Genomic DNA, 13688 nt, shown 5'->3' on the forward strand with positions numbered 1-13688 from the left:
CTGCAGCATGCAGACCGCGACACCGTATCGGATAGAAACTGCAATCTAATACATACGCCTTCCAGTAAATTTGCAGGTGCAGTCCGGGCACCGGTCAAATCGTGTATGAGAAACTCCGTCCAGTCCATGTATTTCTCTTTGATTGCTGGGAAGGGGGAGGAAAGAAAAGAAAGGCTTAGCACAGCAGACTGCAATGGACTTGCCACATGTGTTTTAGAAACATCTCCTTGGGGTTTACCAGCTCTGAAGTTTCGGATACAATTGCAATCCAGACCAGGAGAAAAGCTGGTTTGTTGTCCGGTCCCTTGGGCAGCCCTGCACACGGTCACATCCCAAAACACGGGAGGTGTTGCTCCACTGTAGTGCCTGACGGTGATTTACAACAGCGAGGCTTATCGTCTCCACCGCTCCCATTCACAACCGGCCACTGCTTGTGTGACCGCTCGTTTGCTGCTTATCACATAGGCTCAGATATGATTTATAAAGTCTCTTTGTATGTTCACTAAAAAAAAAAAACCCTGCGGTGCAAAGTTTCCGTTCCTCCACAGGACAACAGAAACTCCAGGTGCTTTCTCCCCACAAAGCTGAAAAATCAACCCTGAAAACATCATATGTCAGCTGCTGAGTCAATACCCTTGCAAGAAGAAAGACTTAAAGACTTTAGCAGGAACTTCTATTTAATTTCAAAAAAAACCCTGAAGAATTTCTGAGCTAAACACTGTACGCCTATGTTACTTTAGGATCTGTATCCACACAGTTTCATAAGTTTTGAACTGAAATGTATAAATGTTGCCTCTGGGATTCAAATTCTAGTTCAATTCTTGTTGAAATCAGTAAAAGCTGGGCACCAAAAGGCAATTCAGCAAATCTCAGCTCCAGAGGTTCAGATGCCTCTTCAAGCTCACTGTGCATTTGCAATCAGAAACCGAGAAACTAGACTTTAATTCCACCTGCCTGTAAATGGAAATTAAACTACATCAGAAGTATTTTTCTCTTCCAAAAATCTTATTTATATGTTAGACAACCAACAGAAATATAGTGATGTTGCTAACTCAGCAAAACCTACGGGAGGGAAAAATCGCAGGCATTTGAAAATTAAAATATCTCTGAACAAACAACTGGATACGTGGTTTAAAGAGCATTACCCCACAGGGAAGCCCAGGAAGGGCTGTAACTAACCAGCATAAGTCCAGAATAACTAAAGGATAGCAGTCCTCCTGGTTTACTCAATGGAAGCAGAGTCCTTCGTTCCAGACTTCAGGGAAATACCACATTAGTTAACCCAGAGCGATTCAGCTGGGAGTATTTGGCACTTTCACACGTATCAGGGTGGGATTTCTAAATGTTTTAAAAGCTCGGTGACTGTGACTTCTCAGTCCTTCCAGAGATGGGTGTCAGCTACTGCAATGCCCCAACAACGCCGAACCCGAGGTTTTGGACCTTTGAGAAGGTGCAATCTCAGTGGTTATAGCAGGAGGACTTCAGACTGCAATGCAAACAGCATTGTGGGCACAAATATTGCCACCATCACCTCCAGACGAGGAGACCAAACCTGAGCCTTCTCGAAATGCATCCTCAAGCCATCTGCTGCCGAACATTTAAAGAACACAAAGAGGTAGCACTGGGTTTGCCCAAGGACAGTTATATGGCATTGCCACAAAACCTGGCACAACACACTCATGGTTGGGCTTCCATCCAGCATGGGTGCTTGGCACACTTGGACTCTGGCCCATACTCAATTTATATCTAAACCTTATGCAATGCATACAGTTGGCCACGGACAAAGGCAGAAGCCATGCCCAGCAGACCTTGCATCAGACCTCATTTCTGACTTGTGCTCCTTCCCCAGAAGCCAGTTCTCCCAATGTCACTTGAACTATATATTCAGTTTACCGATCTAAATGACTTTACAAGTGCATTTAAATGTATTTAAAATGAGCAAACCTTAAAGTGCTGGACTTGAGCCTCTATAAAATAACACTTGAACTTGCCTGGAACCATTCTGAGTCTTTTGCAGCACTGATTTTGCATGATTTCCAGGAGATTAATGACCTTTACGTAACTTAAGATGAAGGAATAGCCTGGAAGAAATGGTTTATACATGGCACTTTCTCTCTCAACATTCCTGTTGTGTACACCTCATCAGTTTCTGTCCACCTACGTTAGGATAAAGAAAACAAGCTTAATTTGGCATCAGTGAGAAGACAGTAATTGCCGTAATGAATGAGACTGGAGTCCCTCTAGTTCAGACTTCTGCCTCTTGCTGCGAACAGCACTGGGTGCATCAGAGAAAGGTGCAAGTTGAACTTCATTTTGGCTCATACCCACAAAGTTGTCAGCCAAATTTTGAATGCCAGAGCTTCATTACTAAGGAATGACAAATGTGATAAAAAGAACACGGTTCAAACTTTCAAAGCTGGCGAGGGAGGGTGGGGGAAAACTGGATTTTCAAAGTTGGTAACAGATTTCAGGGGCCTCCATTTCCAGATGCCCAATTTGAGATGTCTTGACGGTGCCCGATTCACAGATTTTGCAGTCTGTCAGTCAGTCCCCCTCCTAATACCTCTCAAAAAAAAAAATCCCTTGTCCTTTTTAGAAGACTTGCATCTCACAGCTTTTTGACACATAAATAAGATGGTGCCCCTCTCCATATTCAAATCCGGGTTACAGGCTTCCAAAGTCCAGAAGTGCCAAGGTGACCTTTGTTTTCAGACTGAACAGGTTCAGCTGAAAAAAACACCTACTCCGGGTTTCCAAGTGGTTTCAGAGTCATCCTGCCCAAACAAATCTAATATCTGGTGTTTTGCTTTATCTTTCTTCTTTTGCGGTGTAGATAAAGGGACTCTGAAAACCTCTGAGAGAGACTAGATTGCACTGGAAGTTTTAGGAACAGGGATTTGCACTTTCTTCTCTGCCTACAGAGTGCAATCAGCCTTCTCAGTACTACAGTTCAAGTCATTATAATGCAAATACTAATTTTTAGTAGTAATGAAATGAATCTGAATCATCACGGTATCTGCAAAAGCCTTTGAGGACCAAGCAAAATGTTAAACAAGACTATTCAAACAAAGGGAAATCAGATGGGTAAATGAAAATAGCTGGCAGTGTAATGCATGGGCACCCAACCTGAGCATCCATCTCAAAAAACACTGGTGCTTCTCTGGTGTTTCAGACTCAGCACCTGTGAACTGAAGCACTGATTTTCAATTGTTAATTCACATTTTCGCTTGTTAGCTACAGGAAAAGACCCAGCTGAACTTCTCCTACCGCAGACAGGCTGAAAGAACTCTGCTTTTGGAGCCCATCCGCAGCTGGCTGGCCAACCGGTGGGGTGGGACAGGACAAAGGAACCTTTTCTATGGTGACCCAAGCTCCACTAGTATTGCCACTTTCGAAACAATTTTTCTTTCCTTAAATAACTTCAGTGCATCAGGAGTGGTCCATGGGGCTCAGATATCCATGTTTTCTCTACCTTTCAATGGATCCATCTTCCCAGAAGGCCTCTGTGAACTTCCCCCACCCAGAACCTGTCAAGCTGAGTGCACCTCCAGGCTCTCAGCTAACATCTGTGGTGCTGTGGGAGTCAGGGGAAACGCACAAGAAATAAAGCAAAAGAAACCTCCTCATCAAAGCCTTCCAAAGCAAACCATTTCATGTAGTGAGGTAGGTCCTCCTCCAAAAGCCAAAAGCCAAGGAGGACAAAAGGCGTCCTTCAAACAGAAATACTCTGACGAACCCCCTACAACCACAAGGTGTGATGAGCACAAGCAGTAATTTACAAGCGCATGATTAATGTCACCCTAATTCGTGCCACCGTAGCTCTTACTGAGTTGCATAGACTCAAAAAGGTGATAAGAAATCTTCATAGTAAGAAAGTCTTCTTACTATGGTACTTCTTACCAGGTGCTTCTCCGTTGGTGGCATAGGAGGAAATATCCCTCGTTCTTCGCAATCCAGCGAGCTGACAAAACTGGGAGGGGACTTTTACCGATGCATAAAATCCCCTCCACGCAGGGACAAGTACTTCAAGCTACCTGCCCCTTCACACACCCACCCTTCCCTCACCAGGCACAGTTCATCTATGAAGATGGCACCTTGAAAAGGGACTGTAACCCACACCACAGTGGGGCTCCAAAAAGGCCCAACGACAAGAAAGCATTTGAGATATTCTAGTTACATTGAGGCTACTTCGGAAATTATATACTAAGCAGTGACGGCTTTCTTGACCAAGACAACAGTAACATAATCATACTGATGGGTCCTCTAGAGCATGAAGCTTTGATGCTCTGTGAGGACAGAGCTTGACCAAGAGTCCCAAAGTTGCTACGATCAACACATCCATCTTAGTGCCTGTCCCATAGTCCTGCACAGGGTCTGCTCTGCACAGAAGTGACTGATATGAGATTGCACAATAGTCTGGGTGGCCAGTAGTCTCCTGGGGACCAACTGCCATCAAATTTATCATAGTGAGACGAAATGATTCAAGAGAAGCAGAGACACGGTAGCAGAAAAAAAAGACTCAGTTTAGTGATTCCACTGATGCAAAGGCCACGGTGTGAGCTGAACTGAACGATTAAACACTAGATAATCCAGACAGGAGACAGGCATTAGCAATGCTCTCACCATGGAAAAAGCATTGGTCAGAGCTTGTGCCAGATTAGACGCAGTAGAGCCCAAACACAAGGCATGCATCGCACGAAGCGGTGCTCCCAAAACGCCAGTGCTCTCCTGACTGCTTTTCCTTCCAAGTTTAGCAGGCAAACACCACAGCCCTGTTCGGAGCTGCAGGTTGTGTACGCAGATGTGCCTGTTTCCTTTGGATTGGGTTCAGTTCATCTTGGAGACGGTGTGGGTGGTTGTTTTGACACCTCTGCAGCTCCAAGGCCAAAGGCTTTAAAGCATCTTCCTGCCATAAAAATGCCAGAGAACCACCTGCCTTCGAGCAAAGCAGCCCAAAACACAGGCCAGCTCTGCACATTGCTGGGCCACGGTGCATCCACAGCGGAGCCAATAGCTCTGACCCAGACTGCATTCATGCAGGACTAAACGCACAGAGAGTGAAATCCATCTGATCTAGATCATCACGAGAAGACCTGAGAAAGATCCCACCTTCCTCTCCCCAGTTCTTGAGGAGTTGTACTGGTGCACCAATTCCCAGACCCAGCAAAGTTCTCAGCACTATGCTGGGCTGGTTGAGGCTGAGACCAGGCTTTGCCTCCTCCTAAGAGACCTCGGTGAAATTATCCACATCTGCAAAAGTAAAAACCAAGTATCCCTGCTCCGCCGCAGTCTGTGCAGCACACTGCCTTTGTGTCTCTGCAGGAAAATGCACAGCCCTCCTGCCTCTTTCAATGAAAAATACTCGTTTCAGAGAGCAGCTTCTAGTTTGGCAGATATTACCGCACATTCTTAAATTAGAAAGAAAGAGGACCCTTCCACATTAAGACTCTATTTATTTCCACAGAAGTCACAGTACGGGTTATAAAACTGAGCTCCCCTTCCACAGGGCTGAACTCCATCAAAAGACGGATCACACCCAATATCCCTCAAATAACAATAATTCTTTCTACTTCCTCTACTTGACTCACTCTGCCCCCAACCCCTCTGACTCCCATTCCTCTCTCCCCTTTTGACTCCCGGCCATTTTCTCGCTTTTACTTACTCGTCTTGCTTCCCCGAGAAGAGAGGAGGAAGAGGTGAAAAGCACATTTACAGCCCCATGGAAGCACTGAGTCACAGGCGCTCCACCCAGCGAGTATGAGATACTATTATCACATCACCAACTCTCGGGATTTTATCTTGTCTCCCAGTAGTTGCTCTTTTCCTTAAAGCCACTTCTCCTCCCAGGGTCACGGGTTTATATAAAAATCCTCATCTTCTTTTTTTTTTTTTTTTTTGCAAGAACAGTACTCTGCAAACCGCAGGGGAAACCTTGAAATCTGAAATACTGAGAAGATAATGGAAAGAACATGTACTTTTTTTTTTTTTCTTCCTTTTTATGATTGTTTTGTTTTCCCCAAACCACTCCCTTGATTGACAGAGCAAGACTCGGGAATTTGAACTGCCGCACTCGGTAAAAGAAACGAATAGTGGCACAAATACCTTGTTGGCTTCCAGCACCTAAATAAGGTGCTCCTCGGAAACACCTTTACATACCGCATGGATACGCTCGCCTTTCCCAGCCAAAAGGGAAGGCATGAGAAGGACAAACAGAGGTAGAGTGGGCCAAGACTGTGCTTCCAGCCACCAGGGACCATCGAGCAAGTAGTGTGCCATTACTTCAAAATAATGCATGATAATACAAAATAACACACAACGCCTGATGGAATACCTACGCCTGTCTATTGACCCACCATTTCAGCATGTTGAGCACAAACTTGCAGGCATGAGGACAACCTAACACTAGCCCATCTGAGAGGACCTGAGCTGCTGCCACTAGTAATAGGGCCCAGGACACATAATAATATCAAATTATGTTCATTTTTGTTCTTACTTTAAAAAATAATTAAAAAAAAGTTCTTCATGTTGCTCTTTTGTTTAATAATCCAAGACCACCAGCAACCTGTCGACACCTCTACTGGAGAATCCCCACTGGACCCCATCAACCTCTAAACAACAGAGTTTCAATTTTCTCATATGTGAAGATCAGCATCTTAAACAGCTTATTAAAATGGTTTAAAATCTTTGGGATAAATCTGCTAAGTGATAACACTCTCATTGTGGCAAATATTCTTATTATTAAAAATTTAACTCCTTCCTAGGACTGGAATGAGCAAAAACAATTAACGACATGAATTATAGCTGCATAAGATCTGGGCAATTCTTGTCACTCCATTATGAAATAAACTACAACATCAGGATCTCATAAAAAAAAAAAAATTCTAAACAAGTAATTCTGGATGTTCAGATGTTTATATGCAGCTATTATATATATATTTAAGATATGCAGGTTTTTAAAAGGTAAAGAGCATACTATGAAAATACAGAAACCTTACAATATTGATATTTTCTTCTAATTTTAAAGTTGTCACACATTTGATGCAATACTTCCATGTTATAAAAGTCTTAACATATAAATGTTATAACTATGTTATAAAGGTCTAAATGATAGAGTCAAAATGAGATGTCTTTATATCAAAATAACATAGAATGCTAAAACAATTTGTTTAGACCTCACCCATCAAAACAATTTGTCAAAACTGACATGTTCTCACAAAATATTTCCATTTTGATAAAACAGCATTTTGACAGAAAACGGCTGAATCCAAACATTTTCCTTCAGCTTGCTGAATGTCCCTGTGAACCAGACTAGATGTGAAAATAGGATGCGGGTCCCTGCTCCCGCGTCCCTAAGCAAAGCACTCAGGCGGTGTCTATGCTGCTTTTGAACCTTCCCCAAGTCCTTCAGGGCAGGGAGCATCTTCTGCTGCACACCCTACAAAGCCAGATCCCCCATTAGGCAATTCCAAAATAAAAAAAAAATAAATAAAAAAAAAATTAAAACCTGCTTAGTGATTAAATGGCATTTTCTGTAAAAACGACTGTTCATTTTAGATTCTTTTGTGGGCTCCCTGGAAAAAGCCAGATGGGGCTGGAGACATCTTCAAACAACTTTCTTACTTAAAACTTCAAACAAATCTTCTGTTCTCACACCAGCAGAGTTCTGCTGTTTGAATCCGATCACAAAATAATGAAAATGCAGTACAGAAAAGGAAAAAAAAAAGTGCATCAAAAGCTGTTGATGTGATTTCCTAATGATGCAGCCATAAGTATCAAGAGATACCAACTTCAGAGCTCAGGCACCACCTTCTATACACCTGTCTTAAATATGGAAAGCCTTCAAATAAAACATTCTATATAGGGGATTTTCATGGAAACCAGAAGTTATAAGCAACTGTCCATCAAAGAATACATGTGCTCAAAATACATTCCTGGAGTCAGCAGTACATTGTGGTCCCACTCATATGAATTTACAACAGACGTTAGAAGGAAGTGTGGTATCTGTAGGCGAATGAGTAGCTCTTGTACACTGTTAGAAGATGCTGCTTTAAGCTACTGACTGATCTACTAACTCTTAGAACTGTTAATTATTGGATAATTTTTAATAAATAAAACTGAAAATGTGTAAACTTCCAATTAATGTTATTTGTTTAGCCCACATGAGCTACTTCATATAATAAGAATATTCTGCACGATGTTTTATTTGCCTTCAAAATACTTGTTGCGCTCTGGTTTTTCAGGCTACCCGAAACACCCTGATCCCATTTCTAAGAAAAGACTACCCATGCTGCACTTTTTACGGTCTTGACCCAAGAAAGGGCCAATGCACAGACTTCAATCCTCACACACCCAATTCTGCAAGCAAGAGCATCCCTTGGTTAGAAAAAGTAGAGAGAAGTAAAAATGAAGAAAGGCATGAACACAATACGTGCTTTAGGTTCTCATCTGAAGAACTCCCTTATTGTTTTTTCTATGCAATTACACTGAATTTGAGTATAACGTGACTGTCATCCTTCCTGCGGCCATTCAAAGTTTCCAGAAATAATCCACTTATATTCTCTCAGTCAAAACAAGCAAGTTCACATGCAAAAAAACTGTCTCACTGTCCACAAGAGACTTTACTTCCTAACATCCTTTGAGTCCTTCACAGACATACACAATATTCCCCTCGGGTTTTTCTACGTATTAATTAACTGTTATCTTTTTAACAACAAAAAAGCAGCGGGTGGTTTGGGAGTTGCTTTTAATTTCTTGAAGGTTGCTCTGGCATGTGCTACATCTCCAACCCAGCTAGAAAACTACGGATGGAAGAAGAAAAGGACATGGACATGGGATACTGTGAGAGAAAAGTGTGTGTGTGCAGCCAGGTTGAGTGGATGCTATTAAAATGTTTTTTTGGAATGATGAGAGATCCTGCAATGATCCTCTCCATTAACTCACTGCAGCTCAGGAAACCCAGCAAGACACTTTGCCAAGCAAGAAATATCTGGCAGGAGGATCACCACCAGCAACTGCTGAAGCATCTCCACGCAGTAGGTTCAGCTGTCTTCACCCCAAACACAACATTATGGAAACAAGCACGCTCTTCTTGAGAGCCTGCTGCTATGGCTTTTTGCTTACAAGTTAAACTACCCGAGATCAGAAGCGAAATTTGCCTAATAAACCCCAACAGCACGGTGACCTGTGTGCCATTAACCCGTACCAGCTTGCCTTGATTGAGTACAACAGCCTCAGGTACCCATCCTGCATGCAAACTGCAGTAAATGATCTACTCGTAAGTACTGTGATTAATTACTTCCCTTCAGTTAAAGTCAATACTCCACTTGCACTGGATTATTTAAAACAAAAAAAAAGGATAAAAAGGAGAGGTGTGTTGACAAGGGGAAGCGGCTCTGCTCTATCTTGGTGGCATTATCTATCAATTGCAACCAGATTATGTAGATAAAGAAGAGCAGAAAATTAATCAGCTCTATTTGGACTTGTCATGTCCCTTCGCTGTAAGAAGACTTCATGCAAGCACAGCCAGGGACCACCGAGATGCAGCACTGCTCCCCCTTGGGAGTACAGGGACTGGGGAGGAGGCAGAGCAAGGCACAGGTGGGAGACGGCAAGAGGTGAGGAAAACTCATCTCTTCCCACCCTCGGCCTTGCAGGGATGCAATCAATTCATCCACCTGGTCTCTCAACATAACTGCAAGCCATCTGGGGCTATCCAGCCTCAACAGGGTGGTATTCAAGGATGAAGCATTCAACTTTTCAGAGCATTTACCATGCGTAATCCTATTTATTTATTTTTTAAAGTGTTTTTACATTAACTTCACCTGGAACACAATTCTGAAACCTTGTCATCCAGATTAGATACCAAACAACAGAAACACCCCCATTACAGCCACCTGGCAACCTGCTCGGGAACACGAAAGATCCTCCAGGCACAAATATTTTTACTCGGGTCACTTATCTGTTCTCTTGTATCTGCAGGCATGAACAAAGGCCGATTTTGCCATAGCATCCAACGTGGTAAAAAAGCGATGACTTTATTCCTGGCTACCTATGTACAGATTAGGAGGAAGCCTGATGCCTAACTACAAAGGTCACGGTGTTTCCTTCAGAGCAGTTTCCGCTTCTCAAAAATTTCTTACCTTCACTCTTACCTAAACAGACATAGTACACTCTTTGCATGACAATTCAATTCTGGGTCCTAAATTTCATTGTTATCAAAGGTCTTAGAAATTAATCAGGAATGGCTGGCTCCAATGGTCTCAGATGTGCACATACACAGGTAGAGTTCCTGAAAAGTATTTCTGAAAGCCAGGCAAAGCCCAGGGTTTGAAAGCTTTGAACAAACCATATAACCATAGGGGTTCCTCCATCATTAGTATCAATGTCCATTAGGGTGATGGCTCACTGTGAAAATGAGCATCCAAACTCCACGGCTCTCGCCACTTAACCCCAAGCCTCCACATACGTTCCTTGATTATTTTTTCCTCCGCTTGCATTAAGCACCACGCTCAGTGCGCAGAAAAGATGGATCGTGTGCGATGAGAGCTCAAACTCCCAATCTTCAGACCCAGGAGCCTTAATGAACGCCTTGTCAAATCAGCAGTTCGGGAGCATTCAGGGAGCGGGGAAAACCTGGTATTTGACTGTAATTTCTAAACCCATTTTTATCTTGTAAAGATAAGGGAAAAAAAAAAAAAAAAGTAGGTGTTCTGTTCTCCAGGCAAAATCAGCACCTTAACCAAAGTACTCAGAAGCAGCCCAGGTCGCAGACCTCAGAGTGTGACTGCAGGAGATGGGTTATGTACACACCTACGCGAGACACAGGTATATACACCAAATTCCCTGCACAAAATTGCACTTAGTAGGCAGCTGCTCAGCTATTTGCTTCCAAGCTGTAGCCCCTCTGGGTGAAAACCAAGGCGGCATTTAGTCATCTTTGTAGGCACAGAGATTGGCTGCTGCAGGTAGACAGAGATGCACAGATGCTTTGTAAAATCCTCATTTAAAAGTTTCTAAAGCCATCAGGAGGATGTATGCGTGCTGCTTGCCCATCATCACCCTGGTAAAGCCTACATATAGCAATTTGTTTGCTCCCTGTGTACTAGTTCCAGAAAAGAAATGTAGAAAGAGGAAAAAGATATGCCGACAAAGAAAAATGCAGTAATTCCTGGATAAATCCCCATGCAAGTTATCATTCATAACCATAGCCAGAACTATTGCAATATAGCCATCAGCTTGGTTCATACCCTGAACTAGTATCTCTGACCACCTTTGGGCACACACCGGACCACGCCAAGAGTTGTTATGAATTAGTACGAGGATCTTTCACATAATCTGCATTGCACCAGATCTCTCTGATGCTAGAAAGTGGAAACAGTGGAGGAAAGGACGTCTGGAGGTCACCTAACCCTGACCCAAATGCCAAACGCCCTCCCCTTGGCTCGCCTTTGCAAACGGACACGAGAGGCACGTTTATGCCCTATCTCTTTGGGATCTCATTGGCCAGCCCCAAACGGATTCTGTGGCGTAACAACATCTAAAAGTTACAGGCCATTCTGTGAGAGGATGTCACTGCAGTGTAAATAGTGTGCCCAAGGCTCTGACCCCAGGCCTCTGAACTCTATCCAATTATCTCACATACTAAGTGCTTTCTCTCACTTCTAAATCCCGTGGTCGCCTTCTCAAGGCTATTCTTTGGAGACAGCTCTGTAAAATGCAACAGATTTACAGTGCACAATGTTCTTACCTAAACATGAACCAGTTCACTGCACAATTAACTTTTTTCCCCAGCAATGACAACAGTCTACAGCAAATATCTACTATGAAAAGCACCAAAACATAGAAGACATACAGAAGGATCTGATGTCCAAGAATCCATTACGGGTTTGCATTTTTTTTCATTTTCCATCTTCTACAGAAAGATGAGAATTAGTGGGGATGACGCTTGTAGTTTATTATATGCATTGTATTGTTTAATACACTACAGAAGAAAAATTACAACAACTCTTTCTTACCTCTGGTGGGAAACACCAATTAAAAATAAAAAAGGATGGAAGTTTTGGTTAATGCCAACACAAGGGCAAAAATGCACCTCAGAGATGAGAGGCAGAGGGATACCTTGTGGGAAAACCCTGGCAGGACTCAGGTGGGAGGCTGGTGCCACGATGCTCAAGTGGTGAGGAACAGTGCTGCGAGGTACAAACAGCAAAGCAGGATGCACTTGGTCCAATTTAAGGATTCGCCCATGGTTCTCCCCAAATCTCACTACTCAGGCCCAGAGCATGGGACAATACTGGAAATCTAACCACCCTCATGACCCAAGAATGTGCCAGCACACTCCCAAATTATCATGGAAATAGCCAACAAGCCTCATTCACCATGACTTCACCTTCTGACACTCCACGAAGCAGAAACACATGCTTAAAAACAAAAAAAATCCCAAACTCAATTCGCATTTTGCAGTGCATTCTGTAATTAATCAGAATTGTATTGCCAGCTTCTAATGATCAAATCCCATTTAATCACTTTGGAGCCTCTCGGCTGTGTGATGTAAGCACCACAAATCAGAACCTGGAAGACCTTATGAACATTCATCACGCATCCTTCCTGAAATTAATGGTACAGTCTAAGCACAGCCAGACCCCATGAGGTGCTTAACATCCTATGCACAAGACGTAAATTCATAATCATCATCACAACATCATCGAAGAAATACTCCATCAAGGCACATTTGGCACTTGCTAAACACCTGTTTTCTTCACTTGAATGTAGAGAAGGGCTTGAGCTATAAACCCCAGGATCAAAAACATCCCCCAAACTTTGAAGAGTTTAGATCTGAATCAGAGATCAACGTGGAACACTATGCATGGCATCATCTGAAATGAGAATAACAACATGTTACAGGACTTGAAATGCCAGCAGCTCTTCCACAGTGCTCCAAACCTCCTTTGAATTCTAGAACTTTAGCTTCTCCATCACTCTAGGACATGTTGACCGGAGATGATGATGCTGTGGCCAGCAGGGCAAGGGATGGGATTCTGCCCCTCTGCCCCGCTCTGGGGAGACCCCCCTGCAGGGCTGCGTCCAGCTCTGGAGCCCTCGGCACAGGAGAGACATGGACCTGCTGGAGCGGGGCCAGAGGAGGCCCCAGCAATGCTCCGAGGGCTGGAACAGCTCTGCTGGGAGGTCAGGCTGGGAGAGCTGGGGGGGCTCAGCCTGGAGCAGAGAAGGCTCCGGGGAGACCTTCCTGCAGCTGCCAGGGCTGAGAGGGGGCTTGGAAGAAAGATGAGGACAGACTTTTTAGCAGGGCCTGTTGTGATAGGACAAGGGGTGGCGGTTTTAAACTACAAGAGGTCAGGTTTAGAGTAGATCTAAGGAAGAAATTTTGACAATGAGGGTGGTGAAACCCTGGCCCAGGTTGCCCAGAGAGGTGGGAGATGCCTCATCCCTGGCACCATCCCAGGTCAGGTTGGACTTCGGGGCTCTGAGCAACCTGCTCTAGTTGCAGATGTCCCTGCTCATGGCAAGGGGGTGGGACTAGATGACCTTTAAAGGTCCCTTCCAAATGATTCTATGATTCTACACTCTGATGAACCCAAATGCCTTCACTACTAAACCAAAGGCTCCCAACATTTAGCGAAGAGCCAGGGTTCATTCAGCTGGTTTGTGAGCTCTTAATCTCATCTTCA

General features: G+C 43.7%; 1 protein-coding gene across 1 annotated transcript in view; it reads right to left on the reverse strand.

Annotated features, from left to right (window-relative positions):
• Window positions 1-56: 56 nt before the first annotated feature.
• The window catches only part of LOC104625019 (scm-like with four MBT domains protein 2), a gene marked incomplete at its 3' end in the record, with an annotated part of 37702 nt that continues 24070 nt past the window's right edge, over window positions 57-13688 (reverse strand). The window contains exon 4 of the mRNA XM_010292539.1: window positions 57-145. Within this exon, the coding sequence (XP_010290841.1) occupies window positions 57-145 (89 nt within the window). The remainder of the gene's footprint in view (window positions 146-13688) is intronic.

Source organism: Phaethon lepturus, unplaced genomic scaffold (assembly GCF_000687285.1).
Source record: "Phaethon lepturus isolate BGI_N335 unplaced genomic scaffold, ASM68728v1 scaffold3658, whole genome shotgun sequence".
Classification (NCBI taxonomy): Eukaryota; Metazoa; Chordata; class Aves; order Phaethontiformes; family Phaethontidae; genus Phaethon; species Phaethon lepturus.